Raw genomic sequence first — 20,851 nt, forward strand, 5'->3', positions numbered from 1 at the left:
AGGAATTCAAGTTCTGTTGAGGAAGCAGACAGTGGGCCCATAGATATAGACATTGAATGGATTCATTATGCAGTTACTTTCATACTTGTCAAAAATATGCACTGATAATTATTGGACTATTTTCTTAGGAAATTACATATAAATATTAAAATGGTGTGATATTTTCATCAAGGAATCAATAACCTAAGAACAAAAAAGAGAACTTAAATATTTATATCATTTGCTTTGAAAATTACATGATAAATACTTTTGTTACCTATATGATTTAAGTGTTGCTATAAAAAACAACTCAGAAAATTGGTGCCAAACATATTTGAAGAATCACCAGTGGAAAACCATAGAAAAGATTTCTCAAGTTAATGTTTCAGAGTGTGAGGGAATTCAAACAAATGAAATAAATTGAATGAGAGCAGGTAATGAAAGGACTTAGGAAAGAAACCCAGGCACCAGAGTGGAAACATATGGCTTAAGTTCAGAGTGACACAGGGATGCTAAATGAAAAGTCTGGGCTAAGAACGATTATTGTGGAAGTGTCCTATCATTATGAATATAAATGTCAATTTTGTACTGGAAAGACACGTGCTGAAAAATATTTCTCTTGAGTTTTACATGTCCAACTTATCACTAATTCCAATCACCAAATTCTAAATCTAACAGTATTCTCACATATATATCCAGTGGTACTATGATTTCCAGGATCACTTTTTTAAAATTTTTATTAACATTTTCCATGATTATAAAATATATCCCATGGTAAATCCCTCCTACCCCACCCCCACCCCCCACACTTTCCCATTTGAAATTCCATTCTCCATCATATTACCTACCCATTACAATCATTGTAATTACATATTTACAACATTAACCTATTAAGTATCCTCCTCCCTTCCTTTCTCTTCCCTTTATGTCTCCTTTTTAACTTACTGGCCTCTGCTACTAAGTATTTTCATTCTCACGCAGAAGCCACATCATCTGTAGCTAGGATCCACATATGAGAGAGAACATGTGGCGCTTGGCTTTCTGGGCCTGGGTTACCTCAGACCTGAAACTCTGAAACTGCTAGAGGAAAAAGTAGGGGAAACCCTTCAACATATTGGTCTTGGCAAAGACTTTCTGAATACAACCCCAATTACTCAGGTAATAAAACCACAGATTAATCACTGGGACCTCATGAAATTACAAAGATTTTGCACTGCAAAGGACACAGTGAAAAAAGCAAAAAGGCAACCTACAGAATGGGAAAAAAATCTTCACCAGCTATATATCTGATAGAGGATTAATATCTAGGATATACAAAGAACTCAAAAAGTTAAATATTAAGGAATCAAACAAGCCAATCAAAAAATGGGCTATGGAGCTAAATAGAGACTTCTCAAAGGAAGAAATACGAATGGCATATAAGCATCTAAAAAAATGTTCTACGTCACTAATAATCAGGGAAATGCAGATTAAAACTACATTGAGATTCCATCTCACTCCTGTCAGATTGGCCACCATCATGAAAACAAATGATCATAAATGTTGGCGGGGATGTGGAAAAAAAAGAACCCTTTTACACTGCTGGTGGAAATGCAATCTGGTCCAGCCATTGTGGAAAACAGTGTGGCAGTTCCTAAAACAGCTAAAGATTGATCTACCATATGACCCAGCTATAGCACTCCTAGGCATATATCCTAAGGACTCATCTCATTGCCTTAGAAGTACATGCTCAACCATGTTTATTGCTGCTCAATTTATAATAGCTGGGAAATGGAACCAGCCTAGATATCCCTCAACTGATGAGTGGATAATGAAGATGTGGCACATTTATACAATGGAGTTCTACTCAGCGGTAAAGAAAAATGAAGTTATGAAATTTGCAGAAAAATGGATGAGCCTGGAAAGGATTATACTAAGTCAGGATCATTTTTTGAATTAATGAAACCTTTCCTGATGTTTAAAGGAGGAAGGGAGAGGAAGAACAGTAGAACAGCTGTGGTGTCAAAGTGAAAAGGGAGGTAGTGATTAGAACCATTAATGGGTCCATTAACCATAGAAAGGGAATGGGCAGCATGGAGATGAGGTGAAGGTGCAGATCAGGTTAAGCTAAGTCTGTATGAAGAGGTCCTAAGGAAACCTGCTACTAAGTAAGGTAATTAAAAATAAACTAAATAGGGCTGAAGAGATATTTCAGTGGTTAAGTTTCCTGCCTTCAAAGACAAAGGACCCGAGTTTTATTCCTCAGTCCCCACGTAAAGCCAGATGCACAAGGTGGTGCATGCATCTGGAGTTTACTTGCAGTGGCTAGAGACCATGACATTCCCAGTCTCTCCCTCCCACCTCTCTTAAATGAATAAATATTTTTTAAAAAAAATAGATTGAACAAAAGTACTTTGTGTTTATAGATAGAACTGGTGCCTTAATTCATGGGGTTATTAAATAAAAATCCTACTGCTAGGTGTGGCCTTCCTATAAGCTCTACAAGCCTCTGAGGACCCCAAACAGTACAGGCTATAGCTCCTGCTGTTGTTTGCCCACCAAAAGTACATTACATAACCCTGTTTCTGAGGACACCACACAGTTTGGTTGCTGGACATACAAAAATCAATTAGAGCCTGGACTAGAAGCTTGTTCCCATCTAGCTAACTTTCAAGGTGCCAGGTGTTATGCATGCTGCACAGTGAAAAATGTAGTCAGCAATCTTAGTAAGTTGTGGACCATGTATGCTACAATACTGACCAATATCAACTCAATGGGTAAGATGTTCCCACTGATGCAATAAGGAAATGACTGTTATGGAGATAACCAACTGCTTTCTAATTGAACTTGAGACATGCTCTATAAGAAAGAATTCACATCTGGTACTATAAAGTTTGCAAAACCCCAAAGTTGGAGTGGTCTAGGCCATAGTGGAAAATATACTGCTAATGGTTTTGCTAAATACACATGATGTGCCTATCAAATTCATTTTTAAACATGTGTTTATGCCCAGATTAATGTCAGCTTTGACCAGAGACTATTTTTTAGCAGTGTGCAGTAGTTACTTCTGATACTCATAACTAGTCAAAGTGCTGAGAATATATGACTGTTGAATACTCAGACCCCTATGGGACACCTCCTCACATGCTGAGGGAACACAATCAGAGAAGAATGCAAAGAATGTAAGAACAAAAGTATGGGTACAGAGTTATGGAACATTGTCTTCTGAGCATGACAAGGTTATTGCACTGTGGAGTTTTCAGCAGGTACAATTACCTGCAAGGCTTCCATTAGATAGAGTTTGTCAACATCCCCCATAGGGGAAGGGAGATATTCCAAAGGCCTTGTCTGACCTAAGGATTTACAGATAGTTAACGATTTCTAAAGGTGAGGGGATCAGGAGGCTACACCCCTCCATGAAGATTTATAGGCAGCTAATGGTCTGTGGGAGAGGGAGAGATAATGTCTTCAGAGGTGTAGCCACTGGAAAGATGATCATGTTCCTGTAAATAACCCCTTACCCATGCTCCTAAAAGCAATTTATATTAAACTCACTAGGTCACAAAAACAAATGGGCATAAAAGTAGATATGAAAATATAATTAAAGTAGTCAGGAAGATGAAGGGCACCAGTGAGCATGCTGGGGATAAGAGAGTTCGTAGAAGATTAACACATTATATATGTATGAATATATAACCACCAAATCCATAATTACAAATAATTAATACATGCTAATTAAAAACATTTTTAAAATCTTAGAAGGAAACAAAAAATTCAATAGCTACTATCTCCTGAGCTCCCAACATGGCACTGGACATAGAACTTTTAGACTGTAAGCATCAAAATGACTTTTATGCTACCCATGGTGGTGCGCTGCTATAAGCCCATCACTGAGGAGACCAAAGCAGGAGGACCATGGAACCAAGGCCAGCTTGGGATGATCAGAGGTCATAGCTGCCCTAAGGTACATAAAGAAAGCCTATTTCAAACAAACGAAACAAAAATAGGAATAAGAAAACACCAAACAGGGCTCAGAGATGACTCTGCAGTTAAGGTGCTTGCCTGCAAAGCCTAATGAACTAGGTTTGAGTCCCAAGTACCCATGTAAAGCCAGATACACAAATTAGAGATTGCATCTGGAGTTCATTTGTAGTAGCCAGAGGCCTTGGCACACACAATCTTTCCATCTTTCTTTCCTTCTTTCTTTCTTTCTTCCTTCCTTCCTTCCTTCCTTCCTTCCTTCCTTCCTTCCTTCCTTCCTTCCTTCCTTCCTTCCTTTCTTCCTTCCTTTCTCACTCTCTCCATGCAATAAATAAAATATTTTTTTAAAACACCAAACAAAATCATTACAGTACAAAACTTGGAGAATTTAATTTGAGGCAACATAACTAGTGGATGAGAGTTCTATAGTGCACTGTCATTATCCAGATTGTCTATTTTCTACTTTGAAACATGTATTCCTAGCAGTAAAGTACATTAGGAAATTGCAACAACATAAGATACATCCTAGCTTATTATCTGTGACTGATGGCAGTGTGTAATAATGAGTACATGGTAGAAGAAATTCAGATACTATACATTGTTCAAAACCATTATAGTCTGAAAAAAGCTACAATTAAATCGGCTTTATGATTATGATGGCTGTGAAGCACTTTCTATATGTAGTTTGAATTGCAATGTTTAAAATCATAGAAAATATCTGCAGCTCTTATACAGATTGTGCCTGGATAACTCTTCCCCTGGAGATAAACACCTGTGATGGTTTGATTCAGATGTCTCCCATAAATTTAGGTGTTCTGAATGCTAGGTTTCTAGCTGTTTGAGATTTAGGAATTAACACCTCCTGGAGGCAGTGTACAGTTGGAGGTGGGTTTATGAACATTATAGCTAATTTCTCCTTGCCAGTGTGTGGCATACTCTCCTGTTGCTATTGTCCACTTTATGTTGGCAAGGGGGTAATATCCACACTCTGTTCATGCCATCACTTTCTCCTACCACGATGGAGCTTCCCCCTCAAGTCTCTAAGACAAAATAAACCTTTTGATTTTTCCCCCCAAGGCAGCTCTTGGGCATGCAATTTCTGGCACCAATGCAAACCTGACTGCAACAACAACTTTCTAACCTATGTAATTCTCTTCCTCTGAGGTCATGCACAGAACACTAATGACAAATATCCTTCAGATATACACAATTATAAAAGCAAAGGTAAACTGTGAGCCTGAGGGATATCCAATGTACTGAAAAATGCCAAAAGATTAATATATGCTATTTATCTATCTTGTTTGTTAGAAAACACACTTTATTAGATACAAGATGACTATATTTTTGCCTAAAATTGACTGGTATATTCATACCCTTTGGGATTTGAGTTTTTCCTTGAAAAATCAATCTTCCACACAAGAAAATGAACTTTGGAAGAGGTGGTTGTGAGGTAAATTATATGGGCATAGTTCTAATATTTACTGTGCAAATGATTTTCAGCCTACATATATTTTCCATTCTTCACAAAGTGAACAGTGGAGCTGGTTCTACATTCCATTTCTGAAGGTCCGTTATACATCTACTACTGAAAAGTTTAAGTCAATATACGCACAGAGATTTATATCTAGTTTGGGGTTTCAGAGAGTCCTACAGGACAATTGTTTTGTTTTTCATTGAACAAATGATCTGTATTCTTTTCTATTTTCCAAGTTAATGTAAATTTTGTTTCATAAAACCATTAGTATTGAAGTAATGGGATTCTGATTTCTGCTTTGGTATATTTTGAGTATCCTCAGTGTCTATCTCATCTGTCAATATTTTTGAAGGTTCATTTTATAGCAAGTAGCAATATTCATGACTCCATAAAGCTAGGCATTCAGGACTATTGCATTCTAGTGATTTAGTAAGTACTAAGAAAGAGTTTATTGAAATAGAAACTTGGTCCAATCTAATCAATCAAATAGAAATTAAAAAAGAGAAAACTCAGTTATAACACAGTTTTTCTACACAGATAAAATATTTATCCAAGTTCTAATTATTTCCCAAATATTTTATTCATAAATATTATTATTACTATTATTATTATTTCATAGAAACTTTGTATGGACACATCATGTGTTGGTACTATCATTCCCCTCCTCCCTGCCCCCATTCCACTGAGGACCCTCTTCAGTGGGATGGCTGGTTTTCACCATGGGGGTGTAGGTTGTGAGTTGTGAGACCAGCAGTCAGTGTTTGTGGGGAGTGGTAATGCCTCTGAATATTCCCTCCCACCCTGTGGCTCTCACACTCTTGCCACTATCTCTTCTGCCAAGTTCTCTGAGCCGTGGTAGGTGTTGCTTTAAGTCTACTTTAGCATTGAGCTCTCTGCAGCTTCTGGATTTTTACTTTGGTACGCTTTGAGTATCCTCCGTGTCTATCTCATTCATCAATATTTTTGAAGGTTCATTTTTTTTTAAAGTTTTTGTTTATTTTTATTCATTTATTTGAGAGCTAATGACAAAGAGAAAAAGAGGCAGAGAGAGAGAGAGAATGAGTGCGCCAGGGCCTCCAGCCACTACAAAAGAACTCCAGAGGTATGCGCTACCTTGTGCATTTGGCTTATGTGGGTCCTGGAGAAGTGAGCCTCTAACCAGGGTCCTTAGGTTTCACAAGCAAGCACTTAACTGCTAAGCCATTTCTGTAGCCCTGAAAGTTCATTTCAAGTAAAATAGACACAAACTCCTTGAAACTAGGCACTCAGGACAATTATGTTCTAGTAATTTAGTAAGTACTAGAAAAGAATTTATTGAAAATAGAAATTTATTTAAAATTAAAACTTAAAAATTCAGATACATTTCTATGAACTATACTATAACACACATAAAATATAATATAATTAGTTGTATTTTAATGAATAATTTTAGAGCACAAATTAAATGCTATCTATAGTAGACAACTTCAGGTTCACTGAGATGAACTTCCAGACCAGTCACAGTTATGGAGGAATGGATTTATTGAAGCTTACAGATCCAGGGGAAGTTCTACAATGGCAGAAGAAGTTGGCCTGCTTTCACAGGTCTAAGCAGAGAAAAAGAAGCCACAAGTGAAAAGAAAGAAAAGCCAAAAGCCACACCAAACAGCACACTTCAGGAACTCCAGGAGGAGCTAAGAATTTTGCATATCTTTAGATTAGAATTTCAAACCCACCACCATACCTTATGATCAGTCCAGTGACACCTACACCAGCCAGGTGGCTGCAGATGCAAGCTACAAACTAATAAAACACTGAATATATTGGGGGCCATCTATTCAAAGTACCAAACCATCTAAATAATTTCTGCCTGTTTCATTTTGGTGGATATTTAAGATAAGCATTGATACATTCTTCAGCTATAGTTACTCAGAATACATTTACAACTAGAGTTAAATCTTTTAAATATATATGAATACTAGTGCTTCATTGATAATGAGTATTAAAAAGGAATGGTAATAATGTATTATGCATAATTACCAATATAGATATAATTAGTAATTATAAATTAATTAATTAAAAGCTCTTATTAGATAATTTAATTTGCATCTGAAACTACAAAATTATTAACTTCTTCCTTAGCAGTCTGTTTCTCAACAGTAATGATATAGTTTTCACAACCAGCTGTTAAACATACTTGCCATTCTGTAGTGCCATCCTCTGTCTCCAGAGTCAGCAGTCTCATGAATGGATTGGTTGCCAGGCCAGTGTCACTGTCAGGACTCATGTGTCCATGCTGAGCCACAAACACACAGCCTGGTGCTGGAGGGGGTGGCCGTTTGAGAGTCTGGTTGATGATTTGGTGGTCGAGGGTCATGAAGGGTTTTACTTGATATCTCGGGACCTTCTGGCGCTCAGGCCTCCTAGGACTTTCCAAGTGAGGATGGACCTAAAGAAATACAGGTAAACAAAGGCAAAGTGGGGCATCACGTGGCAAATCAGAGTTCTGGTTCCAGTAACAGAAATATGCCAGGAAACACCCTGCAGCATATCTATTCTCAGACAATGCTCCATGCCCCTGTCCTAAGTTACCAAAGATTTTTATCAAGCAAGTTGTGGTGGTTTGGATCAGATGTCACCAAAAATCTAATGTATTTTATATACATGGTCCCCAACTGATGGTAATTTAAAAGATGGAGCCTTGTTGAAGAAGTGTGTTGCTGGGTGTGAACCTTGAGGCTTAGTAGCCCCTAATTTGCCAATGTTAGTTTGACTCACTCTCTTGCTGCTGTTATCTACTTTCTGTGGCAGAGGAGATGATAAGCCTCTTTTCATGCTAACCTCCCCTCTGCCATCATGAGGCTTCCCCTTGAGACTGTAAGCCCAAATAAATGCCTGCTTTTGGTCAGATGCTTTGTATCTGCAGTGAGAAGGTAACTACAACTGCAACACAGGTCAAATTTACAATGATCTTATTGTTAACCAGATTTTGAAAATGAATAGCTCCTACAAATTAGGAATAAACCTAAAATAGCAGCAATATTCTTGGAGTGTCTCAAAACAACAAAACCTAAAACATCACAAGCAGCAGTTTCAACAGTTTTAATATATATGTGTGTATATATATATATATGTATATGTATATTATATGTTATTATATATATATATTATATATATTATATGTTATAATATATATATATATATATATTATATATACACACACATGCACAACTGGTTTCCTTTACACAAAAATTCCATGTAATATAATGAAAATTAAAATACTATCCATGAGGGAGCAGAAACTAAAAATGTATGCCTTAATTATGAAGTATAATATTAAATGTGATCAGTAGAAAAACCTAGTGAATTTTTAACCCTCTGTATTTTCCAATGTATCTGTCTGAGAACAGATTTTTTATTCTCTTTTTTTCTTTACATTTTCTATATTGTATTCTGTAATAGTAACAAATTGCCACATTTCCACAACTGACAGATGAAAACATTGAAAACAACTTCTAACAATTACTAGATGTCTACCTAAACAACAACACTTATCTCTGAAATCTCCTTTATAAAACCCTTTGAAACTCTGAATATCTTTATTTAGTTACCACAGTTAATCTTATCCCATCATTTGTAAAAGACAATCTCAAGCATTTCAAGCTTTCCCTTTAAAAGCCTGGGATGTGATATTGCTGACAGTTATCTTTATATTTACTATGCTGTGATCTGGAGTTTAATACATTTCCCTCAAGTGGCCCATGTATAAACCTATTTAATTTTCCTTCCTGTTAAACAATAACAAAGATTGCTGTACAGTGCTTATTTTTCTTTTTATTTCAGTTACACAAACTACTTCTTAAATCCCTTACCATGCATTAGAACAGATAAATAGCCTTTAGGCAGTATTTTGCATATAAATTAGCTGGTTTGGAGTACAATATTGTAGTAGTTACTTTATTCTAACTCTGTTATGCTGACAGCTTTAGCATTATTTTAATTGTGCCACCATAAAATGATTTTTCAGTCTTATAAAAAAGATTAAAATTGGTAATAAAGATTACACATATTACTAATTATATTGCTATGAGCTTTAAAGTTGTAAAATAACATTTCATTAAAATGCCAGTGGTAATTTTTAAAGAGTAACTGTTTAGATTATCCTACAGATTTAGCTCAATCCCTCTTAGTCTGCATACAGTTACTAGACTATACATTATAAGGATTCAGTTTCACAGATCTGAACAATCTTTCATACTGTGTGACTGAATGCTACAGAACATTGTGTAGTGACAAATAGAAAACATCTCCTGTTCCACCAAAGTCATGTTGATTCAGAATTTATAAACTTCATCAAGTCTATTAGTTTTCACTCTACACGCATTGATTTTGAAAGCATTTATGGAAGCACATATTTGCATGTGATATTAAGAATACAAGAGAAGCTGTAGATACCTGTAATAGCAGGGTTCTTGGTGTTTGAAATCTATCAGGCAGAATTAGTTTCAACCACAACAACAACAGTAGCAGCAATGTTATGAAACTACAAGTAACAGTCTTAGGACTAGAAAACTTGGGTAATATTTTATTTAGTTTTTCTTTCAAACCTAGGAAATAGGTCTCATTAGTATTCCCATTGTACTGTAATTAATAACTGATATTTAGAAAGGTTAAATGACACTCTTGTCACTCAGCTAGTAAGGGATAGACCTGTAATACAGAGGCTATCATCATCTGTATATTGCAACATTGGATCCTGAGCAGATGACTTAAGTGAGCCAAATATAAAAGAAGGTTTCAGTAATTTAAGTGAAGGATTTTAAGTGACACAAAAAAGGAGTGCTTTTTTTATAAGCACAGTGTAAAAGAAAGTGATTAAAAGCCAGGTACAAGATAGAGATGGTCTTGCATGGTAAAAAGAAAAGAAATATCAAACAGAAAGGATCTAGATGATATAAGAAGTGACAAAAGAGTCACAATCTTTGTCATGTAAAATAACTCAATCACTGGCCTTTTTCTGGAACAATACTGCCATCTTTCCTTATGGCAATTCTACCAGAATAGAATAAAATCTACACTGGAACTAACTTTACCTAAAGTGCTAGCAATTTACGGGGAATTGCAAAGGCTTCGTAGGCAAAAGTGAGAATTGTCTTCAACTGTTTTGGACTCTGTCTATACATCATCTATCAACTAAGCAAAAGAGTCTTAAAGTTTCCAGAGCAGGGGAAAAGTCAGTAAAGTGTGATTGTACTACTCCTCATAAAATCGCTGACTTCCAGTCACAGATTGATAACCAGAACAATGGGACAAGTCAATGTGAAACACCTATTAAACAATGTGCAGCCACATCAAAACACTCAAATTTCCTGGGTTCAAAGTCCTAAATTTTTTTGCTGGATTTTTGTTTCATCAAGTGCTCCAATATTTGGTGGGATGGAGTAAATTTAATTGTTTGCTGTTCCTTTTCCCATTAAGTCAAGATAGACTTATAAGTGTCAAATGTGTGAGTCCTATGCAAAGCTCTGAAAGTTGAGGGAGACTGAGACAGAGTGTGTCGTCAATGGTTTAGTCTAGTCTTATCATGGACAGGGAAGTAAGAAATGACTTCTCCAAGGGCAAGGACTATATTCAACTGGCTAGATGCTCTGTTATCATGCTTGCTGTTTATAATCCAGAAAAGACGCACAATAGGTATTTTAACAAACAAGCTCACAGGTGTGCATTAATAAAAGAAAGAACAATCAATAAAATCCACTATATATGATGAGCATTAAGGCCACCACAGGGAACCTCAAGCATCACTATGTGGGAAGCTATGTCATAAACAGAATATCAGTCTTAAATGTTAGGGCTAACACATAGATTTTGTTTCTTGCTGGACAAAGAGATTATGACCACTGGAAATGAATGGGCATTTTGCTACTGCAAATAATGAATAATCCATATATCCAAAATCCTGAGTTATTTTCCTAACATACTAAATCAAAGTATGTGTAGAATGCTTCTACTTCCCACACTTCTTACTGTCACATTAAATTTGTAACAGTTTGGTAGTTTGTGTTTTTGTTCTGTGCATGGTACACCATGACTGACTATAAAGGAAAAGTAGAGGTCATACTAAAAGTCAAAAAGCACAATTTGAAGCTGTAAATTCAACAACTCATCGGAACCAGACTTGGACAGGGCCAAGAAGTTGAAAGTGAAAGACTTTGGTTAATGTGCTAAAACTGCTAATGGGTAGAGTGGGTCACATGCAAGAATGAATGAACAATCTAAACAATGGATGGATATTCTAATAGAAAGTCAGAAAGAAACAATAGAGATCAAAAAACATGGGAACAAAATGAGCAATCCATTTGGCAGACTTACTACTTGGGATACAACTGAAGAAAGAACACCTGAGTTTGAGGATGGGTTCCTCCATAGTCATTTCAATAATTTAAATGCAAAGAGATATAAAAGGTATTTTGGAAACTCAAAATATCTGAAACCTGTGAAGTTACTAAAGTCTCTTTGCCTAATAACAAGAAAAGAATAGGGTAGTACTTGTAACAATAATGACATGATTTTTCCAAATTACAATCAGACATCAAGCCACAGATCAGAAATCTTGGGAAAAAAAAATAAGAATAGACACAAAAAGCAGTAAAAAGATGAATAAGTAAGTGATGAAAAGAAAAAAGGTAATGATATATAAAACAAAAGAAATAGTAGCCAATTAATGAGGTCTTGACATATCATATCAAAAATCAAAGTGAAAAAGCACTCTGAACGAAGATAGTGAAAAATATTTTACCTAAAAATGAAAAAAAATAAGAGTTATATCTGACTTTTTCCAGAAGTTATACAAGCAAAAATATTAAAGCCAGGCATTTGACTGGCTAATCATATTATCCAAGCAAACACAAATACCTAACTAACAAGACCATCTGAACAAACAGAAGTAAAACTAATTAATATATTAAATACTTTCTTGGTCATAGTAAAGAAAGCTTATTATACACAATCACCAGTTATACCCACACATGCATACAGACACATCAAAAAACAAGACAGACAATCATATTCACTACAGTATGACAGCCCCTACTTAATTTTGTTAATTTTATACTAAGCATGAATTTAATTAATGAAGTCAAACATTTGGACTTCATAAGTGAGTAATAGGTAACTATTAATTATGTCTCTGATATCAGGGGTATATAAGAGGAAAACTATTTTGGGGGTCTTATGAATCTCCTACCTCCTAGGTACCAACTCATAATAGCCACATGATGTGTGTTAATGCTCTGCAGTAAAGATTAATAACTCATTTCTTCAAATCTTACTTTTCTCACAGCAGTCTGTGGATATGATATACCCATAAATCTCATCTTGACTAAACCTAAAATTATACAGTCGAAAAAAAAAATTACAGTCGAGCTTGTCTGATTGAGATATAACTGCTGAACTAAAGTAGGACTCAGTTCATCAAAAGTTTTACTTAGATTTTTGAATAAGTGTCAGCATATTTCAACTGAGTATTATATAATCCAAAGCTATTTAATGGATAATAACATAAAATGTGCTCATAATATATTTTTCCTTTCTGATCATTTGAATTTGGGTAATTCTGGTGGTGCATCTTTTGAGTCAAGATACACACATAAAAGAATTCAGGCTGGGTGTGGTGGCGCAAGCCTTTAATCCCAGCACTCTGGAGGCAGAGATAGGAGGATTGCCATGAGTTCGAGGCCACCCTGAGACTCCATAGTGAATTCCAGGTCAGCCTGGGCTAGAGTGAGACCCTACCTCGAAAAACAAAAAACAACAAAAAAAAATCAGAAAAGCTTGAATAATGTTAAACAGAGTTCTTCTACTTAAATAGTTTTCTAGCATCAAAGTCCTTCCATTAAATAAGTATTAATATTTAGACCAAAAACATCTAGCTTCCCTTACCTTCCAACTCCATCTAGCTCCATGTACACATTTTACATTATTTCTTTACATTAGCTAATATATATGCTATATTTATATATTTCTCTGTATATTAGCTTCTCAAATATAACAAATACCAGCAATGACTACTATTTGGTTTGGCCAGCTTTTTGTTTTGTTTTGTTTTTGAGGTTGGGTCTCACTCTAGCCCAGGCTGACCTGGAATTTACTATGTAGTCTCAGGGTGGCCTTGAACTCACAGTGATCCTCCTACCTCTGCCTCCTGAATGCTGGGATTAAAGGTGTGCACCACCACACCCAGCTGGCCTGCTTTTTAATAGAATGTCATTAAAAATTTTGATCCAGAAACAAAGCAGTATGGAGACTCCTGAAAAAGCTGACTATAGAGATACCAAAATACCCAGTTATTCCCTTACTGGCCATCTACCCTAAAACCTTCAAACTACAGCCCAGAGAGATTTGCTCAACCATGTTTGTAGCAGCTCAATTCATAATAGCTGAGAGCTAGAATCAACCCAGATGTCCATCACTAGAAGAATGGATAACTAAGATGTGGTATATCTACACAGTGGAATTCTATACAGCAGTAAGAAAAAATGACACAATGAAATTTGAGGAAAAATGGTTGAACCAGGAACAGATCATTCTCAGTGAACTTACCTAATCACAGAAAAAAATCGCCACATAGTTTCACTCATCTACAGTGCCTAATCTGAATCTACCCAAGATGCCTTACATACCCAGCAAGCATCTCATAGACTAGACAATATGATAGGTGGGGAGGGAGGGAAGGGCAATGGAGGTGTGGGAAACACAAATCTAGACCCAAATAGCAATGGTACCATAAAATTCTACTTCCTAAAAGGCAGACCAAATGACAGAACCTTCACTATGCCCTTACAGCAAACATTTGAAACACAAGACACTGGAGAGGGTACGATGAAGACTAACCTTAATCTTCTACATCTTCCCTCCCCCCCTCCCACTCCCTGTCTCTCTCTCTCTCTCTCTCTTCTCTCTAACTCTTGTATATTAGTTATCTTTTTCCTCCTTTTCTTTGTGGGCACTGACCTGTAACTCCCAGTACTAGCATGTGGCTATCATCCACAATGAGCTTTTGATCAGAGAAACCTACAAGGTTACATAAAAGAATGACAGATTTCTGTCAGAGTACTTGATGACCCACCAAAGGTTAGTGGTAAGACCCTACTGCTGAAGACACCTTATGTGGTTGACATGAAAAATGGAATGGTATGGCTGGAAGTTGGAAAAGAGTCAGTCCCCAGACATTCAACACGTCTAGTGCCAGAGGGTTCTATATGGGTGACTGGGGGGAAAATGACTAATATCCGTCCAAGCAACTCATAGTCTAACCTACTTAGCAGCAAATAACCTGTTGTGATGCCCACACAAGTGCAATAGTGGCACACAGCCATGGTGGGGAACCAACTGCTCTCAATTAGGCTAACTGATTCCCTCAGTGGTACAGGACCCATAGCTGGAGCTGGGAAACAAGTCAGAACCATACCCAAACATAAGCCCACTCTCCAATATCAAGCTACCATCAATCATGGGCTACAAGAGGGCCTACACCTATTAAATTCTCTATAAAAAAAAGCAAGGGTTATTTCATTTGTCCTGGTGCTAACTTACTCTCCATTGGAGAATCTGCTTCCCTTTTATAGATAGATGTAGATCCTTAGGAGAGAGCCACCCCATCATACCTCAAAAGGTCCCCGGCTGAAAATAAGAACAATTGGCAAAACAAGCAAGGGTGCTGCTTTCCTGATGAACCGGATAGCATCACAAGGGGGAAGGAGATCAACACAGAGAAAAATCAACTCATACCAAATCAGAGAGCCAGAGCCCCAGAAGCCCCCAATGCCTCATCAATGAAGCAGACCAAAAATGAACCCAACATGGCTGAGGGAAATTTTGCAGAAGAGGAGGCAGAAAGAATGTCAGAGCCACATGTTGGGTCATGATATGCAGAGACACTTATCTTACCCATAACTGTGGGCTAACTCCACAATGCACGACCCATATACCTCAACAAGGAGGGGCCAATCGGAGGGGGAAGGTCACGGATGAGCCTAATAATGGTACCAAACTGCCTGTATTTGCTGAATACAAAACTAATTAATAAAAAAAATCCTAAAAAAAAGAATCACAACATATATTTTTTAAATTTGTTTCAAAACAGTAAATAACCATACACACAGTCATTAACAACCATGTGAATGATTATAGAACATAAAATATTCAAACCATAATACTGTATAAAAACATTTACTTATTTATTTATATATGTATATATGAGACAGAGAGAAAGAGAGAATGGACACATCAAGGTCTCTACCTACTCAAACAAAATCCAGATACTTGCACTACTTTGTATATCTGGTTTTACATAGGTACTGGAGAATCAATACTGGGTCCTTTGGCTTTGCAAGCAAGCACCTTAACCACTGAGCCATCTCTCCAGCTTCCATGATACTTTAAAGTCTGTATTTAAAAACTGTAAACACAAGTCAAGAATCATTAATTTTTTCACACTGTCTACCCCAACCCTGGTGTGTTTGTACTCAATGCCAGGGCCCATGTCATGCTAGCTAAATAAATACTCTACCACTGAACTACGATAGCCAGCTTGATTCTATACATATTTTTGTGTGCCAAATACAGGTCAGGTTTCACAGGCTCTGGGAATATGATAGCAAAACATCCATAACACATTTTAAAAAGAGTTCAGTCTATTAGGAGAGATCAGTATTTAAGCATATACAATACAATGTGACAAGACCTATGAACCAAAAGGTATTATGAAATCAAACATGAAGACCTAGATAAAATATGAACAAGGCATTCAAATGAAAGACAGTTTTTGTTATGAATTTCACTGATTTATTTTCTTTTTCCTTTTCTTTCTTTCTTTCTTCTTCTTATTTTTTTTTTTTTTTTCGAGGTAGAGTCTCACTCCAGCACAGGCTGAAGTAGAATTCACTTTGTAGTCTCATGACTACATGACTACATGAGCCACCCTCCCTCAGCTCATTCTTGTAACAAATTTATGCAGGCTTGTGTACAATATGCATTTTTGCCAGGAACAATTGTCACAAAGTCAAACTTGGTCCCTCTCTACATGTAGCACATTGAGAGTAGAAGAGACAGATTTTATTCGAACAATCACACAAATAGCTATTAATTTTAAACACTCTAGGTAATAAGAAGGACAAGAAAATATTCTTTTTCTCCATATTCATACTGGTATGGAAAAGATCTTCCCTGAAAAGCAGCTGAGGACTGCATCTGAGGGAGCAATTGGGAATAACTAGAAGATGGTAGGGGAAAGCAAACGCATGAGATGGAACATGACATGCAAGGACCATGAAGCAAGAGGTAACAGATGAGAAAACCTACTGAAAAGGAGGTTCCAGACCAGTAGGATATGCTCTTATAATCGTTTAGGTATTTCAATATCTTGTCATTTCAAAGAAAGAAACATTGTAGTTCAACTACATGAACTTTTCAGAGGTAAATGAATATTCATCAACAAAGAATTTTTTTACCCAGAGACCATATGTTCAGAATAAGGAACTCAAACAGCTGGATTGAAGAGATGTTTCAAAATGGTCAAGAAATCACACCCTGCCTTAAATAACAGGATAAATAGTGATGACTTTCACAGAGAAGACTGCGTACTAGGTACAGCAGAGAATCATAAAATTGGTTTTGACTATATGATATTTTTGATGCCTTAAACATATCCAGTATGAATGGAAGGTATATGTATGTATGTGTGTGTGTGTGTGTGTGTGTGTGTGTGTGTATATATATATATATATATATATATATATATATATATATATATATGCCTGTTATACTTAGAGGCAAGTTTCAAGTCTAATTATATGAAAACGTATAATTTACATGATAGCTAAACTTAGGTAATAACAGATGAGATGAACCCAGAAGTATGTCCTTAATGCAGAGAGGGCTTAGAGCTGACAACTTCTAATTACACATTGAAAAATCTGTTTCAATGCTAACCTCCTTTTCCTACAGCCTACTGATTTGTTTGAACATTTACAAAATGGTTATTTGAAGTCTGTGTGTTATAGTGTTGGGTAAGACCTCCTTATTTAGATAATTATAGTCTGTTTGATTTTAATATATATTCAATATATAATCCATATATAGTCTTATATATGGTCTCCTTGTATTAAAACTTTCATACAACCAATCTTAAATCCCCACCAACAATTCAAAAATTTAAAAAAAAAATTTGAAAAAGGATTCTTTTTCTACAAATTGACACAACCTCTAATTAGTGTACAAAACATACCTGAAATAAAAAAATGACTACATATAGAGAGTTTCTTTATCCTACTTAAGAGTATGTATTTATAGACATTTCTGTAGATAATATGTTTGATTGTGCAATGCTGACTTGAACCCCCAAGGGTGTTAAATAATAAATTACATGCATTATATATTACCATTCCAGATATGAATCACTAGGAACTATAAAGCACATCAAGCCCTAGAATTTTTGGTGATAGACTTTTATCTATTTGTTGTTTATTTAGTGAATAATAGGTAGAAAGACATATGCTACATTATTTAATTTCATGATATCATAAAAATTCACATCAAAAACCCTAAGGGACCTACAAAATTAAAAAGAAAACTTCAGTACCCAGCAGAGTGAAGTGTCACATCCCCTTACTCTCTTTACACAGGAAGCCAAGAGGCAGGAGGATCACCTGAACCCAGGAGTTTGAAGCTAGTCTGGGCAGTAGTGAGACCTCCCCACTTAAAAAAATAAAAATAATCTTTAAAACCCTTCATTATAATATTTAATTGCTTATTATACTTGTAAATTACAAGGTATCACAAATAAAATTCAAATTGAGCATATGCTATATCTTGGAAATAATATGATGAGTAACTCTCATTTCCATTAAGGAAGTCAATTATATGAATGAAAAATGAATTATTTATTTAACAAACACACATTATCCTGGTATAATAACATTATATTTGTATATTATTGCCTCAGCTTATATATACAATTTGTGGCTAAACTTAAGTAAATTAATATCAATGCTTATATGCTTTTCAGGTGCTTAAGAACCCCTATAATTTAAGTTCAACCTGAAATACAAAATTTTACCTGAACTAAAGGACTGTCTGAAAATTTTTTTGAACTTCATTTATCTGACTGCATTAGAGTTTAAGTATTGGTATATATTAAAAGGACATATGAAGTAAAACTACAGAAATCACAGTTTTGTTAGGTGATGGCTTATTGTTAGTAGTTACTTTCATGATAAAGCAAAGTTCCCATGTAATGTTTATCTGTACTATTTTCATGCCCCACATAGTGACCTTTTGATATCATTTCATTATGAAATAGTTAATGCTTTTTCAAATGTGCTGAGAATAAAGAAGAAACAGGACTGTTTTCTTTAAAAGGTCATATTTCAAATATTTTACAGTTACAAATGCATCTTTTAAAAATCTACATGTTCTAAAGTATATCTGAAGCTGCAAATGGTAACACTGGAGAGAAGAATCTGAGCCACATTATTTTTAAATGTCTTATGTCATTCTGTTCTAATATATTTATTATTTAAATTATATACCACAGCTTGGCTTTGGGATGATACCAACATAGTGCCAATGTATTCAGATTTTATAAATGAAATTTAATGTATATCTACATTTTGTAAGCATAAAAGAAAACAATTCAAATGATTATATTGTGTATTTAGCTGGAAAACTTTCCGTATCTTTTATCTACTTACTTTATGGGTTGATATATGATCTTCAATTAATGAAGTCATTTCTATCATAATAAAATGTCATCATTAAAAACTGCAGTATTCTAGTCTAACGATTTTCTAAAGAGTATGATTGGGGCATTTTAGGTAGTTAAATATTAAAATAACCTAATTGAAAATGAGACTTTGATATTATTCATTTTGATTGACAAACTGCAGAAAATGGCCTTGTTTAATAAGTATATTACAATGACTTGATTTTCCAAGTATTTCTGAGAACATGGGAAAATTGATCTTGTCTTTGTTTTACATAAATAGTCTATATGATTGTTTCTGGAAGGGGTGGGAAACACTAATCTGGACCCAAACAGCAATGGTACCATAAAATTCTACTTCCTAAAAGGCAGACCAAATTAAATGCACATATTATGAGAAATTTTTCTTAATCAAATTCTTCAAATATGGTACCTCTCTTTGGAAATATCTCAGCTATAGAGTTCTCATAGTTTCACATTACCTTTGTAACTGAAGAGGAATGTTTCTTTATACACCCATAAACACACTTCTGCTTAAAATGTTTTATGATTATAAAAAGTACATAGCCATAAAACATTAATTCATTGGTGAAGAATCACAGAATCTCACAGGTTGGTTGAAAGTCCCAGCATGCAAAATCATGGCCATCAGTCATTTTTTTAATTAAGCGGCCTAGAGATTTAAATTAGTGTGTTTCGTTGCTTCTTTAGATAAAGAGATTGAAGTGTCAGCAGGTTATCGGGCTTGCTCATAATCTTGCAGGTAACAAGCAACCTCAATTTCTTATTATTTGATTATAAGTAGGCTATTTTTTTAACTGAAAGCTATCTAATATTTGTCAATAAAGATAGTAAAATCTGGGCTGGAGAGATGGCTTTGTGGTTAAGCGCTTGCCTGTGAAGCCTAAGGACAGCAGTTTGAGGCTTGATTCCCCAGATGCACAAGGAGGCGCACACGTCTGGAGTTCCTTTGCAGTGGCTGGAGGCCCTGGTGCACCCATTCTCTCCTTCTCTCTCACTCCCTCTTTATCTCTCTGTCGCTCTCAAATAAATAAATTTTAAAAAAAAATTTAAAAGATAATGAAATCTAAATCCAGCATGTAGCATAGAGTCCACGTAGACATGAACACAAATAAATAATGTGTATCTACAGAGACAAACAGACAGGAATCAATCTAGCTCACTCTGTGATTTAAAAAAAATAACAAAAAACTGTTGGAATCACTTCCCCAATTTTAGTGGAACTTGACTTGATGTATTCATCATTTAGTTTTTGTTTGATTTTATTGTTTAAACTAAGCTGTCCTGTAACTAACAAATGCTTCAAAATCTTGGTTCTCTGTACAGTACAGAAAGTGATATAATTAAAATATACCTCCAGAAAATATGAATTCCAGATAAGTACTTTCTTTCTTCAACATGCTAGGTTACACCTTAGTTTCTAGGTCTATGTACATTGTTTAGACGCCTACCCTACTTCTGCAGGGGGGAAAATGTTTCCTTATACAATTTTTGCTGTACCTTAATATCTTCTTTTCTGAAACTATCTAATGTATTTTCAAAATACAACAGAGTGAGAGGTGGGAGGGAGCAGGAAAATAATTATACTTTTAATCAGGACTCACATGACTGGAGGATCTCAGTAAGATCTTTGTTCTGTATTAGGCATTCCTGAGAAACACAATAAAATCAAAATG

At 35.5% G+C, this 20,851-nt stretch overlaps 1 protein-coding gene across 1 annotated transcript in view; it reads right to left on the reverse strand.

Moving 5' to 3' along the window:
• Tfec (transcription factor EC) overlaps positions 1–20,851 on the reverse strand; it is a 77,162-nt gene that overhangs the window by 41,657 nt on the left and 14,654 nt on the right. The window contains exon 2 of the mRNA XM_004658565.2: positions 7,590–7,841. Within this exon, the coding sequence (XP_004658622.2) occupies positions 7,590–7,769 (180 nt within the window). The 5' untranslated portion in view covers positions 7,770–7,841. The remainder of the gene's footprint in view (positions 1–7,589; positions 7,842–20,851) is intronic.

Source organism: Jaculus jaculus, chromosome 10 (genome assembly GCF_020740685.1).
Source record: "Jaculus jaculus isolate mJacJac1 chromosome 10, mJacJac1.mat.Y.cur, whole genome shotgun sequence".
NCBI classification, from domain to species: Eukaryota; Metazoa; Chordata; class Mammalia; order Rodentia; family Dipodidae; genus Jaculus; species Jaculus jaculus.